An 18,148-nucleotide genomic window follows, 5' to 3' on the forward strand; every position below is an offset into this window, starting at 1 on the left:
GCACAATTCCCATTTTATTGAAGAGGGCTAAGACTTTTCAATTATTTCTAAATCTGTGGACTATTCTTTCAAGATTTGCTCTCATTTTGAGAAAGTACAAACTCATTCTGTCTCTTTATACAGTAGAGGCTCTCAGCTCAGTGGGAGGTCGGTTCTGATAGGACATTGGCAAGAGGGAAAAACATATAAATGCAAAAAAATAAAATCCCACTATCAATGTAATCAAAAAGGAAATCAGACTAAATTATATTTTAATGCACATTTAAATGCAATAAAATGAAACTACAAGGAGGTTGCAAACTCCTCAGCCTTGTAAACCATGTATGAAAATACACAAGGTAAATGTAAATCTAAGGCAGACTATGATTAACACAACCTACTTGGGTTACAACAGTGATTTTTAGTCCTGGTCCTGGGGACTCACCACTGCACAATTGTAGGTCTCTCTTATATGATACAGTCAGCTGAGTTCATGAAGCTCTCTCCTAATGAGCTGATGATCTGAATCAGGTATGCTTAATTAGGAAGACACACAAAAAGTGCAGAGCCACTGGGTTGCAACATAAAATCTGTATTCAGATCCGCTGCTATAGGATTTACTGGACACATTTGGGTGCCTGTGCACAGCGCATATGTCTTCAGAATCAGAATGCACATTTATTGGCCATTAAATTGCTCTAAAGAACACAGTGAATATAAGCCAAATACAACATCCATTTCAACATAACCTGAGGGCGACGTGACCACGGGGCCACCAGAGATGGCACCGGGCACTCTGTCCACCTTGGCACACCATCTATGTTGGCAACCAGCACAGACGCGCAGCCAAAATAAGCGAGTTGGGATGTAGACAGACCACGATGTAGACAGACAGGGATGCAGCTCTTTCCATCTGCTCCCAAACCATCACCAAGCATTACCAAGCATGAGAGCCACAATAAGAGTATCACCCATTCCAAGAAAAGAGACACTATGGATAGAAAAGAATACCGACTGCTGAGCGCTCATGATCTCTGGGAGAAGTTCTGGATATTAGACGTAATGCATCTTACCTCCAGACCTGGCCGATTTGCAAGATGTGGATGATAGACTGGAAGAGCCACACGAGCACTCTGCAGCATTTCCGCGTGCCGTTCGCAGGCAGGGTTCTGCCGCTGACGCTCCGCCGGTCGCTGTCCTTGGTGCTGAAATCACACCCGTCCCCGTTCGGGGAAGTGCTCATTTCCGAGTAATCATACACAAACCACCTGAAACTTAACACCTGAACCACCGCGGAGGGAACCACCACGAACACTAACGTGAGCCCGAACCACCAATAGTCTCGCCTCAAGTAGTAGTCCGCTGCCAGCCACAGGTCGGTGGCTCCGTCAGAGAAGAAGACCAGGAGGGCGCACAGCACCCAGCAGCAGTCCAGCAGCGAGAAGCGCTCCCCGGCGCCAGGGTGCACAGGAGCCGCGCTCTGCTCAGGGCCAAGCAGACACCGAGAAGCGCTCTCACACACGGCTGCTCCATCCGATTTAGCGGCCATGTTTGTTGTAAAAAGAGAGTGGGCAAAGGAAAACGAAATACAATGAGAGGGGAGGGGAATGTGTGTGCTAGAGAGTGTGTGAAAGCTCCTGGGAGAGTTGGGAGAGAGAGAGAGCGAGCGAGTGAGCGAGAGAGAGAGAGAGAGAGAGAGAGAGAGAGAGAGAGAGAGAGAGAGAGAGAGAGAGAAGAGGGATAACGGTTGGATAACGGACAGACCTCGGGGATGTAATAGGTTTGTGTTGGGATACAACCAGCCTTGTTTCACAAACGTTTCGTTGGAAGGACTACAAAGATTATAAACGACCAAAAACTGTGTAGTAATGCAGACATTACGAATGATGGCTTGAGACTGAACACCTAATGAAATGAACAAATTAGCTTTTTGTAACTATAAATACATATGTGGCGTCCGATTTTTTTTGCTATATTTTTCATATTAAGTTGTACTGTAATCATTTATCACTGACATTACAGAAATTTCTTAATCTTCATTTACCTTAAAAATACATAAATAGCCTAATTATATATTCAAAATGTGGAATATTATGTTCTGATTTATATTTGGTACCAGTTGACTAGAGTACCATATTAAAGCTATTATGAAGACTTGGAATATATCAATGGACACACACTGAAAATGCTGCGAGCATGATTTCACCAAGCTCAACATGCTCCTGGATCAACATCCTTGTTGATCCTGGAACAACAGTGTAATCAACCAATCAAAATTGAGATGTAACTTTTCAGAAAAATATCAGTTTTAGTCTTGAAATCAGGGTTAGGTGCTTCTACACCCTTGTTAATCAGCTATCATTCCCCACTGATTTTAGGAATAAATTATGGGCAGGGTTAGGTTTAGGAGTAGGGATTGGGTAAGGTCTATATTTTTGGACAATAATGTTTATCCAGGATCATCAAAAGATGTTGATCCAGGAACATGTCTTACTTGGCAAAATCACTGCGACCCTAAGAACACACACTCACTGGCCACTTTATTAGGTACACCTTGCTAGTACGGGGTTGGACCCCCTTCAGAACTGCCTTGATTCTTCGTGGCATAGATTCAGTAATGTGTTGGAAACATTCCTCAAATATTTTGGTCCATATTAACATGCTAGGATCACACAGTTGCTGCAGATTTGTCGGCTGCACATCCATGAAGTGAATCTCCCGTTCCACCACATCCCAAAGCTGCTCTAATAGATTGAGATCTGGTGTCTGTGGAGGCCATTTGAGTAAATTTAACTCATTGTCATGTTCAAGACACCAGTCTGAGATGATTTGAGCTTTGTGACATGGTGCATTATCGTGCTGGACGTAGCCATCAGAAGATGGGTACACTGTAGTCATAAAGCAATGGACATAGTCAGCAACAATACTCAGGTAGGCTGTGGTGTTTAAACAATGCTCAATTGGCCCAAAGTGTGCCAAGAATATATCCCACACACCATTACACCACCACCAGCAGCCTGAACCACTGAAACAAGGCAGGATGGATCCATGCTTTCATGTTCTTTATGCCAAATTCTGACCCTACCATCTGAATGTTGCACTGGAAATCGAGACTCATCAGACCAGGTAAAATTTCCCTATCTTCCATTTTCCAGTTTTGGTGAGCCTGTGTGAATTGTAGCCTCTGTTTCCTGTTCTTAGCTGACAGGAGCGACTCCCGGTGTGGTCTTCTGCTGCTGTAGCTCATCTGCTTCAGGGTTCAATGTGTTGTGTGTTCAGAGATGGTTTTCTGCATTCCTTGGCTGTAACGAGTGGTTATTTGAGTTACTGTTGATTTCTGTCATCTCTAATTAGTCTCCCTATTCTCCTCTGACTTCTGACATCAACAAGGCATTTTCGTCCACACAACTGCCACTCACTGGATATTTTCTCTTTTTCTGATCATTCTCTGTAAACTCTAGAGATAGTTGTGTGTGAAAATCCCAGTAGATCAGCAGTTTTTGAAATACTCAGACCAGCCTGTCTGGCACCAAAAACCATTCCACGTTCAAACCACGTTCCACGTTCACTTAAATTCCCTTTCTTACCCATTCTGATGGTCAGTTTGAACTTCAGCAAGTCATCTTCACCACATCTAGATGCCCAAATGCATTGAGATACTGCTATGTGATTGGCTGATAAGCTATTTGTGTTACCAAGCAATTGAACATGTGTAACTAATAAAGTGGCTGCTGAGTGTACAGTACTGTATATTGTGCTATCATTCTTTTTATTTTATGGAAAAGAGTTTTGTAAAGATTCTTCAGAAATTCAACACACAAGTATAGAACAACACACGGGTCAGCAAATTAAGACTATCTCTTAGGCAATGAAAATACAACCTCCACATAGAGCTTTACAAAAAAGGATGGTGCTATGTGTTTTTGAATTGGTGAAAAATCAATTCCAAGGTCATTTGGAACCCTTAAAAATCCCTTATCTGACAGAATGGAAGTCCAAAAGCATTGCTCATGGACCGTTAGAGATGAGCAGCAGACTTAATTACACTTATTCCATTAAGTCAATTAGTGTTCTAGCTTACATTGGGATTCGTACTGGCAGAGTTGCAGGGTAGGCTCTTTAACTTCCAACAGAGATAAATAAAGCTTAGAATTACTGCGTGAATCAGATATACAACATCAACTTTGACACAGAACAGACTCTGACCTGGTCTAACGACTAAAGCACTATCAAAGAGGTGCACTGAAATCAAAGAGAAGATCACAGAAGCAGTACAAAATTTCAGTTCCCTTTGAGACTGTTGTCTAGTAAATGATAACCCTTTGGTTCAAAAGACATCATTGTCCTTTTCTTTGTCAGTTACAGCTGCATGAGTGACTGAATGCATCTCTTGTGTGAGCATCTGTCTGAATAATGGGCTGTTTGGTGGGGTCAGAGTATTTGAGTACATGAACATTAATCAGAGCTTTTTCAGGTGAGTCAGTGCTTTCTTATGCTGGTGTTTCCATTCCCAGCAGTTGTCTGAATAGTGCTGTGAGACTTATTGTGTTGTGAAGACCCTGCTGCATGAATGCTCACATTTGCACCTTGCTTTCGTCTGCTTTTTCAGCCCTGTGGCATAATCATATTACCAATGAATCGGACTGTGTTCACTTTGTATTGGTTCTTGTGTCAGCGGAATTTCTCCTCAGCTGTTTCCATTACTTTTTCCCCATGCTGATGTTCGTGAAGTGAAGGACATGATTGTTATGAAGCGCTATGTGTATGTGCGTCCTCTTAAACCAAAAGATCACTCTAGCAAATTTTATTCTGCAGTGCCAAAAAACAAACAAACAAACAAACAAACAAACAAACAAACAAACAAACAAAAAACTATGGTGCTACAGTAATTCCAAAATTTTAGCCATATTCAATTAATTTAGAGGATTTCAATACTGATGGGGCATGTACATAACACCGTTTTTTACTAAAAACTGAAAAAAAAATTATGCATTTTGGCTGTAAAGTATATGACTTTTGAAAATGGGTTCTCGTCTTCATGTAAACTACTGAAAAAGGGAATTTGTGAAAATTGAGATGTCATGCGCATAACTAAAAAGTCCTGTCATGAAACTCTAGAATGTGCAGGCCAATAGCTTATAACTCAATCTGTTATAATCACTTCATTATTCACATGACACAGATGCTTAGGACCTTTTCACATCAGCAGCCAGTGAGATTGCAGTGAGCACACTTCAGAAATCCTTCACCTTCCCCAGCTTCACCTGTATAGATCTGCTATGGGGTATTTTCTTGTGTTATATATGGGCATGATCTCATAAATGTTGTATGTACAACAACAGTATTTCTTACATGCTCACAGCAGAATATCTATGGATTTATTGGCAGTAGCAAGTCTTGCTCTGCCCCAGCAGCAGCAACGTAGCAGATCTGTTCCACCAAGACCAAACACAATAATATTGCCATGTATACTACCATGTTAAACTCTCAGGAAGTCATGAAAGAAATATATTTGGAATGACAAACGAATCGAATGAACTGTGGTTCAAACAGTTCAGACTTACACAAACATTCACATGCTGCCAAAGTGCCATTTTTCTTTAAGGAAAGATATTTTAATCCATATTTTCCATTGTACTGCAAAGAAAATTGGCCAACTAATAAAATTCATGCTTTCGGTCACATGCCCAAACATGTTGCTGTTACATAAAACTACGACTAGGAGGTGCTTACAAACAGACTACTTTGCTGAACAACAATGAATAAGTGAGGATAATTCTGGGACTGTTTCTTTTGTTACTCTTGTATTTGGTAGGGAAACATACTTTGGAAGTCAGTGGGGACCAGAAAATGTTTGCTTACCAGCATTCTTCAAAATAGCTTCTTTTGTGCTCAACAGCAGATGAAAAATCAAACCGGTTTGGGACAACCCAAGGGTGTGTAAATGATTTATCCCTTTAAGTTTATAACATAATGAAACATTTGTTAAAAATAGTTGAAATCAGTTCATTCAAATATATAATGTTCATAGTCTGCAGCAGCTCTGAAGAAAACCTCTGAACTTTTAGGTGGCGCAGGATAAGAGTCATTGCTGTTTCAGTCTTACATATGCCCTGGTGGATTAATACACTAGAGAAGTTTCATTATTTAAACTTTTTTCATAAGTCTTTCTGGTTATTTTTAATAGATATAACTGACAGGTTCAGCTATTACAGAAGCTCAAAGATGTTGCAAGAGTTACAGCATGCCAAAACATCGTCTGGGGAATGGCTACTTTACTCACAAAAGAAGAGTGAGTGAGTTAATATAGATGGTAGTTACACAGGATGGCATTCAGCAGGAAAAACTGAGACGTTAATGATGTGAAACAATGATGGCTCATTGCGTCTGTCATGTTTTATCTCCACCTCTGTCATAACCACAGAATCAACAAAGCACTCAAAACCCAAAAAGCACTATGATTAATAATATTATGCCATATGAAGTATATACATTCAATTTAAACATAAATGACAGTCCAGCCTCTCAAATTAGCTGTTTGTTGTGAAATCCCTGAATGTATAACTTTACTGCTACTAGAAGGCATGTGACGGTTATACAAGTCTTGTGTTTGAAACGCTCAGTTTGTTTGTGTGTCAGCGGCAGGAATCTCGTGCAGGCTGTCAGCTGCCATGTACGCTCTCCGTTGTTTGTCTGGTCCTCTCACCCCAGTAAGACGAATGCCAAGCCACTGCTACCACACCGATCTGGTGATCCGCTACGGCAGGCTGACATTAGGAGAAGATGGTTCAAAGAAAAGGCATGAGGGGACTGAAGTCAACTCTGAAAATCAAATGGAGGAAAGACACAAAAGAAAACAGTGTGGAAGTGAAAAGAAAACCTTTGTGTTTCGGGAAAATACTTTGAAGCTGTAGCTAGCCAAGCAACATACAATCTGAAACAGTCACAGCTACAGTTTTGAAAAATTACTTAGCTACACAAGCTACTTACAATGACTAATATAGTCAGGAGGATTCACTTATATCAAATAATATTAATAACATTAGTAGTACATCACTTACATAACTATCAGATTATGTAATCAATAACTTAAGCAGAGTTCAATTTTATGCCATGGAACCGCGAAGCAATGCAGTGATATTAAAAGGCAGTGCAAATAGTAATCCTCCACCTAAAATAAACCAACAGCGGCAGCAGAGATAGTGCCATAAAGCACATCTGGGAGGTTTAGCTGGGAATTTGCTATTACAAAATCATTCAGATTCATTTGAGAGAAGTAGCCTAAAAAAGAAAACAATGGATGACCAGACAATTTTTTTTTTTCACTTAAGACTTTTTTTTTCAGCTGATGAATAAAAAAAAATAAAAAAAATAAATGACAGCCACTCAGAATCCAGCAAACTCTAAAGAAAGAGACAACATAACTGCATCACACACTTATAAAAAACAGATTATCATCGGTTGATGTGCATGCTAATATAGTTATCTTTATATTTGTCATTTGTAGTGTGAAGGAGCCTTTAATCATGTTTTACATTGACATTTCCTTCCAACACTACAACTTGAGCAACATCTAGAATTCCTGAGTTACTTACGAATATAACTTTGCTTGGTCATTTATGTGGTCATAACTTGTAAATATTTCTGATTCCATTTGAAGGCATTTCATGACAACATGAACAATAGGTCATTGTATGAGGTCTGTAACTCCTCTTTTAAACTCACATGTGACCCATAGCTTACCTCATGAGCTAAAATTAAACAAAGACTTATTTTGGCATATACTAAACAAAAATATTACCACTTTTTTATTTTTACCACTTGGTACCACTAATAAGTATGAACAATAATAATAGTGACACTTGCCTTAGCAGGCACCACTAATTACAATATTTAATTACTTGCAGCTCCACAATTAGATATTTAAGCAAATGTTCTTCATTTGTGTAACTCAGAACTTTTCTAGGCTAATTATACCATAATGTGAACACTTCACTGTAATGTGTGATCCTCCCTCTGAGGCAACAAAGGGGAAATGTGTCATTTATAAGTATTGATCTCTGGTGCAGAATGGTATGCTGTTGTATCAAACAGTCTAAACACTGTATTATCTCCAAATGAGGCACATCTGTTCAGCAGTCAAGAGTAAATCAGCTTGTTGGTGCCACATCTATTTCTTCAATCAAATGTGTTCTTAAACCGTTAGCTGTTTCTCAAATGATTAGCTGTGTTTGGCAAGCTATTTAGCAGATTTAAAATGATCAAAAACACCTGACAAAATAGCTAAGCTAAAGCTATTATTAGAAAAAGTATAGACTAATTAGTCAGGGTAGTACTACAGTATATTTATTGATTTTATTTATTTTTTACAGGAAAACGAAGCTGTGAGGGATAGAGGTATGTGTTTTCAGTGGATTGTATTGTTGAACAACATACCAATTTTTGATCTGAAGAATAAAAAAAAATCTGTAGAAAAAATCTTTTGAAAAGTGTTAAATTCAATATGTCGTCTTACCTGACTGGTTAAATGTCAAAAGCAGGGTACATTTAAAATATTTCACATTGTTATATGAATATACTATCATTAATATTATATAATAATTCTGTAGTTTTTATCTAATAAATATTTGGTAACACTTTAGAATAGGGAACACACAACCACTATGAACTAAGATTTAATTGTTTTAACTGTTATATCATTTTTTTCATTGCTGGTAAACGATAACATGCCCATGGTACATGGTACATATCCACTTCTTCTAGCAATCTGTAATCAGGTTGTTTTCTTTTCAAGTTGCAAATTGCAATTTACTTCATATATAAAGTATGTCTCTGTATGGAGAGATGGGGGAGAGAGAAAAAGAGAGAAGGCCCATAATTCCTTGGAAGAAAAGATAGGGAGGTGAACATGTGAGGGAGATGAAGAAGAAAGCACAACAACTAATTTTAATGGGCAGGAGTCTTTTGTAGAGGGAGGATGGTAAAACGACAGTATGAGTGTTAAACAGTGAGACAGGAAGACAGAAGGGCAGTGAAAGCGAGGGAGGAGTGCTGAGCGCTTGGCAATGAATTAATGTGCCGTTAAGAGAGAGGAGGGAGAAGTTTTTATCAAGTGAGGGAGATTAGCTTAAGGAAGCGATGGATGCCCCCGTCAGCAGATCTGCTGCATTCAGGCCTATATCCTAATGAAAATAGTTTCCCAGCTCTCCTCGCCAAACACATGCACATGCAGACGTCTGCACCTCCTGGACTTTCACACTCAGCATTCTCATGTTATTGAGTGGCGGTTATTGCTCCCTTATTTATTTCATTTTGTGTTTTCATTTGCCTTTAGTTTAATTACTCAAGCGAGCTGTAGGGGGCTCTGCCCAGAATGGATGCTGCTGGTTCATCAAAAGTGTCTTCTCCCAGTTAAACCAGCTCAGAGATTACAGGAGGCAACACACACACATGCACTCAATGCTAAGTGTTTTAACTGAACAGTATTAAATAGAAGGAGATTTGAGAGAGGGAACATACGGAAAGTGGCACATTAATGGTGGTTGAATTTAGATCCACCATCATTTATATTTGTCTATCTGTTAAGTTCATTTAGGAATTGAGTTAGATGTATTCCTCATTAAGTAAGGAAGAGTCCATCTGATTAAATTAACCTTGATTAAAAGCAGTAGATCTATTGGTTGTGAACCCGCAGTATAACCTGGAGGAGTTCCGGAAGCTGATTGGCCATCAAAACTTCACATGTTAAATAGAACCAGGTGTGCTTTGGTGATTAGTAGTGAGCAGAGGGATCTTTGTTGGCAAGGTTAATGTGCTTCTCCTACCCAAGTTGGTGGTGCTACTGATACTGGAGAAAGATTGCTAAAGCATGTTTGGAGTAAACCAAATGCTGAGACGGCGGTGAAAAGCCACAATGTGTTCATCAACTTTATAGAAGCTACTGGTTATTAAGCTAAGCATCTGAGCTAAGCATCTGAATTGAACTCTGAAAAAAAGCAGAAGAAGACCAAGTTGCTGTTAAAAGATTTTAATAAAGTGCTTCAATGAAGAATCCGAATCCGATGTTTTGAGTTATTCCATGCATCCTATGAAGTTGACTGGAGCCTTGTTCAAGTTGGGGCAGACATTGAGGCTGAGAATCTCTAGATAACTTGACACTATCTATCTATCTATCTATCTATCTATCTATCTATCTATCTATCTATCTATCTATCTATCTATCTATCTATCTATCTATCTATCTATCTATCTATCTATCTATCTATCTATCTATCTATCTATCTATCTATCTATCTATCTATCTATCTATCTGTCTGTCTGTCTGTCTCTGTCCATCCATCCGTCCGTCTGTCTACACTGCAAACATCTACAGTAAATATGTTTTTCTCAAGCCAATGCTAGTATTGACAAACTTTTATATATTTAGTTTGTTGTGTGTGTGTGTGTGTGTGTGTGTGTGTGTGTGTGAGGCTGGTGTAATATTACTATTACAGTTTTTCATTCCAAAAATTTACTATATAGTTATCTGCAGTAGTCTTACCCTCCAAAAAGTCTTCGCATTAGTTAATATTGTATGGTATAATATCTATTAGTTAAGTCATTAAATGCAAAATGGTTAATCTAGTTGTCATAAACTATCAAGCATACTTTCTACACATTTCTAGTAGATTTTTTGTAAATTTGCCTTGATTTGTACAGGTGAATCTTGACTTTCACTAATGAAGAGAATAGATATATTATTATTATTATTATTATTATAATTTTTTTTTTCATTTTTTTGTCAGATCACTTGTAAAGTGAAACTGTGAATCCTATCAGTCACTTTCAATCAATATCCCCACATACAGTAATGTGCACATTTGTACTTTTGAAATGGATATACGGCATACATACAGTTTTTCTCAGTCGCTTTGGTGCATTTCTCAGATCAGAAATTAAAGTCTCAAAACTACTTGTTCAACCTCCACATAAGGAGGTCATAAAATCAGTTTCTCATTCTTTTGAAAGTTGCGATTGCTTTGGTACATTCATGCAATTGATTATGTGCATTTGTCTGAGATTTCCTAAATTAAGGGCCCTATCATACACCCGGCACAATGCGGCGCAAGCCGCAGCACAACTGTGTTTGCTAGTTTCAAACCGGCACTGTTTGCATTTTCCAGTCCAGCAGCATGTCGTTTAATAAGCAAATGCATTTGCGCTCATTTGTGCGCCCATGGGCGTACTGGTCTGAAAAAGAGGTGTGTTTAGGCGCATTGCTATTTTAAGAAGCTGAATATAGACTGCGCTATAGACCAACTCAAATCTGGTCTAAAGTCTGGCGTAATGTTTTTTTCTTTGTTATTTAAAGATCGTGTTAGTATAGGCGGGTCCACAACGCATGTATAAACGCTGCTTATTAAACATAGGGACACAGCAGCATACAGACCTGACAAATATTAAACATTAAATGATTGCAATGCATAAGTATTTTTTGTAGGCAAAAAAAAAAAAAAAAAAAAAAAAAAAAATATATATATATATATATATATATATATATATATATATATATATTTGTACATTTGCAATGAATTGTGCAAGTGAATCTTGACTTTCACTAATGAAGAGAAATGTAGATCATGCCAATTATAAACCAATTCTCTGAATTTCAAAAGTGCATCTCATGAACCTTCAAATGGAAAGCATAGACAGAGGGCAACACAAGAGTTCCACATTCTGACATTTGATGAACAATGACATTCGATGGAAACGACCAGGATCAACAGCTGAGAGGAGGAATATGAGTATGGTTGCAAGGGTACAAAGGCTAAAAAGAGGAAGACGCAGAAGAGGCCAAGGACAAAAGCACTATCAAATTAAATAAGGGCCATGTTGTCAATCAAATGCGGTGGGTTTCCTGTATTCGCCTTTGTAATTTTGTATTTTCACCTTTGTGCCCATATTTATTATTCTTTATCACAGTAACGTTGCAATATGTGTTTATTACTAGAAAAAAGGGTAACTGTGAATCATATCCAGTCTCTTTCAATCAATACACTTCTTACATACAGTAGTATGTACATTTGTACTTTTGTACTATTTTTATTTTTTTTGGCATGCATAAGAAGTGCAGCCTTCTGCATTTCAATACAGTAACTGTCATCCAAACTGTTTTCATAGTTTACATCTAAAAAAAGTAAAAGAGTGCACTGTTATATTGACAACATGACTTAGCATTTTAACTAACTTGTTTGTGAACAATGACACTAGGACTTTTCATTCTGATGGCACTGATATGTTCATTGGCATAAATAATTTTGAGAGATGAAATAAAGAGTTACAAGCTTTTGCAGGTAAACCATTGTGTGGAGCAGTTTGTATTAATTGTTTTGAGAAATGCACCATAGCGACTGAGAAAAACTGTATATGACCAATTTCAGAAATACTCACCCCCTTAACCACATGTAAAAAAAAAAAAAAATGGCTACATGAGCCTGTTTCTACAATAACTTGGATGCCACTCAACTGCCACACATTTTGATGAATGTGTTTACACTAAAGAAGATACTGATAGTGGAAATATTATGTTTGGTGTGCATTACTGTATGGGTTTAAGAATAGATGCTAATTGGAAACTGCAATATTATTCAAGGGTATAATGGATTATATTTTATAAGGGCCAATATCAGAGTCTTTACTGTGAAATCCAGTGTCTGTTGTTTCCTAATGAAGCTTGGAGCTGAACTACATAACAACTCGACAGCAATTCTCTCTTGAATGTTTTCTTTTTTTCAGAATTTCAACTGGGAAAGGCTTAGAATTCACATGGCAAACATTTTTTTTTTATCTTGTTTCTTTTTATATACAACAAACACAAATATTGATCAAAGCCATCAATGTTACAACCTTAGCAGGTAAAGCAGGTTTTTTTTTTTCTGCACATTGATCCAATATCTGGCAAGCGTACTGGCATTACAGAGAGAAATTAACAGAGGCAAATGCTGATACAGTATAGGCACACCGAGCAGTGTGTGACTGCAGAAGTTATACCAACACCACAAACCTCATCAAAGAACTATCGTCATTCACAGACAACCCCAGGAAGACAGAGAGAGAGAGAGAGTTTACTCAGCTGATTTGGGGAGGGACGGAGGTGACAGTAAAAAGAGAGATGAGAAACTCTCTTTATAAAGGAGCAGGTACTGTAAGTATGGGCATGTGTGTGTAACAGAGAGATGTGGAGCAAAATGATATAATGGCTTGGCCTACATGAGTACACAGGGCACCCATGCATACTGCTTTAAGTGGCTTGTAATAATTCTCAGACTTCATGCTGTAATGTCCTAAATGAAGCTTTACGGACCTTAATTAGAGTAGATGTAACCCTCTAGAAGACAGGAAAGTGAGGTTTACCTGCACAGCTTATGCCATCTGGCCTCTGTTACACAGCCACCATATTTAATTTTATGTAAATGAAAATGAGACCGCTGACATAAAGCAATCTGCCCTGTTCGAGGAATTTCATACTTACAAACTCCCAGAACAGACATTTGGTGGGAGCGTGGAAAGAAAGACAAACTATTCAGCTTATTAGAGTCATTAGTTGCTTTAGAAATATAATTAAATCTTGAATCTTAAATAGTGTTTTTATAAAAAGAAAATATATAAATATATATATACATAGAATAATATATATGATATATATATGATAAAGATTTTCACCAAGGCTGGATTTATTTGATTAAATACATAGTAAAAACTCAATTTAAACAATAAAAACAAATAAAAACAATTTTAATTTAACTGCTTTCTATATTCCTATATTTTAAATGTATTTTATTCCTGTGATGTCAAAGCTGAATTTTCTCCATCATTACTTCAGTCAAGTCAAATCACCTTTAATTTAGAAGCGCTTTATAACATACTGATTGGGTCAAAGCAGCTTTACAATGTTAACAGGAAAATAGTTTTTCAATAATGCAAGAGGACAACAACAGAGTCATTTTCAGCTAAAGTCAGTCAGCTAAAGTGTCACAGGATCCTTCAGAATCATTTTAATATGCTGAATTAATGACCAAGGTTTATTTATTTGTTTATTTATTGTAGAAACCATGATTTTTTTTTAAGATTATTTGATTAATACAAAGTAAAATGGCATTTGAAAAATAAATAATTTGTATTATTATAAAAGGATTTACAGTACAGTCACTGTCACTTTTAATGTCAGTACAGTCACTTTTAATTTGAATTAAATAACACAATTTAATGTACCCTTGGTGAATAAAAGTCTTAATCGTTACTCATACTACTACCACTATTATTATTATTATTATTATTATTATTATTATTATTATTATTATTATTATTATTATTATTATTATTAGTGTTTTTTGTTTTTCTTAACAACACCAAACTTTTGAATGGTCATGTATATTATTTACGTTTTATTTGTAATATGATTTCACAGTTATAAATACACACATTTATGCAACTGATTTACTCTGATACACCTTATACTTATGTTGGACATGTAATAAAGATCTACACACACTGAGATGCTGCCACACTGTGGTTGACATCACAATGCACACCTGCTCTCTCTGTCTCTCTCTCTCTCTCTCTCTCTCTCTCTCTCTCTCTCTCTCTCTCTCTCTCTCTCTCTCTCTTTCTCTCTCAGGAGGAGGAAGTTCTATGATTAGCTCTCTCTGGGAGTCACTCCATCTGCCAAGGTCAGGAGCTCTTATCAGCTCTGCTGCAGCTGCCTGGCCAGTACAACACAACAGAACACAACAACTGAGAGAGAGAGAGAGAGAGATGACAAATGAGACAGAGTGGCATACTGCCTAAAGGCTAAGAGTTTTCACTCCATCACTTCAGGTCAGAAAAGGATTGAAATAGTAGTTTCAGGTTTACAATGAAAAGACAATTGAAAGTGTGAAAAGATAGAAAATATAAAGGTTGAGGTCGAAAATGTGTGTGATATATCCAATTATAATGAATCTGGAGTGGTGATGAGATGTACACCCTGTCCATATGCCACTCTCACAGTCACCATATGGCCCAGAATGCCCTCTGCTGGGGAGAGCAGTGCATCACGGTCCTTCTCAAATACACATAAGTACCAACACTCATGAAAATCTCCATCCAGCCTTGCCTGACCTTGCTTTTTAAAGTATACTTTCAAGAAATACACCTTTTAATTTGTGTAGATTTCATTGGAAATGTGGCTTCAGAAGAGGAATGTGATGTTAAATGAGTAAAACTCCACAGCACGTCATCAATGGAGATGATCAGACTGAACTATAAAACTTGATGGCATACGATAAAATGTCCGGGGCCCTGATATGAGGGTGGCATATTTGGTATAGCACTGCAAAAATAATTTTATATAAGACTAGGTAATGGTGCTGAAAATTCAGCTTTGCTCGAAAGACAAAACAAAAACGCATTATAGTATCTATTAATCCTCTCTCACACATGAACACAAAATTAATGAGTATATTCTCTTCAGACCTTTTCCTTTCTGCTGAGATGAGGAGTTGTGATAACACTGTCTAGACATAATATAAAATATAGATGGGCTCCATTGTGAAACAGCACACACAGCGGCATCGTGAGATAGAAATGCATCTAACAGGTGTGAAACTGTGGATAGAACAGTATCAATATGCATCAATAATCAAATAATAACACAAGAAGCAGATGACACTTAAAGGGTGTACTCACACTAGCCAGTTTGAACCGTGCCCGAGTGCGTTTGACCACCAAAGCGCGGTTCGTTTAACTAGTGTGAGTGCTCCGAATCGTGCCCGGGCGCGGCTCGATTAGCCGGCCCTGGCCCGCTTGGAAGAGGTGAGCCAGGGCACGGTTCAGTTGGACTCGGGCGCGGTTCGCATGCAGTGTGAGCGCACGGAAAAGGACGCTTTGCATCACGGTTTTGCGACGCTCCAAAACCAACATGGCAGGGAAAGGGTCGCTTTGGTCTACGGCAGAGGTGCAAAACGCATAAAAACTAAAAACTGCAAAGTCCTTGCTGCACTTCAGCTGGTACCTTGCAAACATACTCATACGAGCAGCACGATTACGTGAAAATTTTCACGCCACTAAGGCGACACATCTGTTTAACAACAGGCTGTGGACCAAACAACACAAAATTATCCACAAAGAAAACACAAAATTATCCACAAAGAAAACAGAGCGATGCACTCCATTGTGTTCATAGAGCGCCGCTCTTCCTGTTTATCCCGAAACCGTCGCACCATAATGACTTAAGCGTGCTCCGGCACGAATGCTGAAACCCTATATGTGAGTGCAGGCCAGAGGGGGAGTGGGGAGGGGGGACAATCGTACTCGGGCCCGGTTCATGGCAACCGTGCCTAGTGTGAGTACACCCAAAGAGTCCATTTGTGCAGGCTCCCCTAGTTGCTTATGGTCTATTTGGTTCCCTTTCAAGGGAACTTCGAACTGTGTCCTCTAGGGGCCATATGGGGAACACCTCGTCGTGACCTGTGTCTGAAGCATACATTGAAAAAACACCAATGAGTTGGCCGGCGACAGCCTCTGACATCATTACCGGCGCGACTATAAACACGTCATTCTCTTCTTCATCTTCACTGACTGTTCTGTTTGAAGTGTGCATCTGAAAGAACTTGTAAGACCGTTCTTTCTCTGTCTATCGTGGTGACTACTAGCGAGCGATTTGACAGCCGATGACACACAATCTTTGCGTCATCTGTTTGGGTGAAGAGCACGCATGCGCTCCGCTGCTTTCAGATCCTTCATTCCACCAAAGGTCCAGGTCTGAGCCCAAACAACATAGGGGTCCTGGCCTGTCTCAATGTCTCTGAGGATCAAAGACGGGCACAGAAGGCTACAGAAGGCTTCCCCCACCTGCGGGCAGGGGTAATAGGAATCGTTGGTCACAAGGAGGTAAGCAGAACCTAAGGGATGTGATCCAGACAAGGCAGCGTTCCTGTCCAAATCAGAGCGAAACCTAGGTATCTTCTAGTTCCCTTTGGGGATTTTTAACTTCTGCTTTTATCCTCCCCTTCCTAATTCCCCTGTAACCACCAGGTCTCCACCTGATCGAGGTTAGGAGGAAACCTCTTGCATAACAGTATCCTATGCTGGATCTATAATGTTTTTGGCTGGTTCTATGTTGAAAGCATTCACCTTACTGATGGTCCGGACTAAAAGGAGGCACCCCTTGAGCGGGGCTCTAGCGCAGGAGGGTGGGTGAGTATGTAACCCTTTCTGTACATAATTATGTGTATTAAATTGCTGGTGGTTATGTGTCTACTAATAAACTGTGAGTTTCCTTTGCAGTGCTCAGTTACAGTGTTTACTAAACACTCGTCAGCACCAGCCATCCGGCTTCATGTTCCGGTATTAGGCAGCTAAGATCATCAGGCATGGCACAGCACTGCAGGGACCCTGAGGGGTCTCCTGGCCGCTTAGTTGTGCTGTCCCATCCAGTGGGAAGTGAATGTTGCAGTTACAGAAGTATTATTGTATATGCTGCCTCAGGTGATGATCCCCTCGCCAGAGGTAAAATCTGAGCTTGCCTCTTCAGTGAGGTTCAGCGCCTCTGCGATGCTTAGGAACCTTTAGGTAAACACGGTAAGCTCTGTGTACTTTCTGAAAACCACATGGTGGTTAGTGTGCACGTGAACATTTTACGAACCTTCTAAAATCCATGTAAGTGGTAAGTGTACATGCAAGACTTTGCGCACTTTCTGAAATCCTGTACGATAAAGGTTCACGCTCCGCCTCGTTCCGTTTCTTGAGATGATTACACCTTGGTTCCTTGGGCTCCATTCAGCCAGTGTGTATTTGTTTATAAACTTCAAGCATCGCTTCCCTCAACATGAGGGGCTATTTGGGCAATTCTCGTGGTAGTTTAGCAGCGCTCCCCTCTTCCAAGAAGGGTCACAAGAGTGCGCTACTCTGAATTCGGAGTTCTCCTCTCATATGAGACTGAGTTCTCAGTTTTTTTCCCCAGAGCACTCCAGCATTACTTCCACAGATCAAGTTGATGACTCTCAAACATACAGTTTTGAGATGAACCATTCCATCTATGAGCTGCTCTGTCAGAGTGCAACAGTAATTGAAAATCCATGCTATGGTAAGTGTGCACATGAAGTCTTTGCACACTTTCTGAAATCCACACTGTGGTAAGTTGGCACGCTAG

The 18,148-nt window shown here is 39.1% G+C and overlaps 1 protein-coding gene across 1 annotated transcript in view; it reads right to left on the reverse strand.

Annotated features, from left to right (window-relative positions):
* Nucleotides 1-1,675, reverse strand: part of LOC127944889 (XK-related protein 7-like) — a 71,752-nt gene extending 70,077 nt beyond the window's left edge. Inside the window, exon 1 of the mRNA XM_052541295.1 lies at nt 1,053-1,675. Within this exon, the coding sequence (XP_052397255.1) occupies nt 1,053-1,528 (476 nt within the window). The 5' untranslated portion in view covers nt 1,529-1,675. The remainder of the gene's footprint in view (nt 1-1,052) is intronic.
* Between the last annotated feature and the right edge of the window lie 16,473 nt (nt 1,676-18,148).

Source organism: Carassius gibelio, chromosome A23 (genome assembly GCF_023724105.1).
Source record: "Carassius gibelio isolate Cgi1373 ecotype wild population from Czech Republic chromosome A23, carGib1.2-hapl.c, whole genome shotgun sequence".
Lineage (NCBI taxonomy): Eukaryota > Metazoa > Chordata > Actinopteri > Cypriniformes > Cyprinidae > Carassius > Carassius gibelio.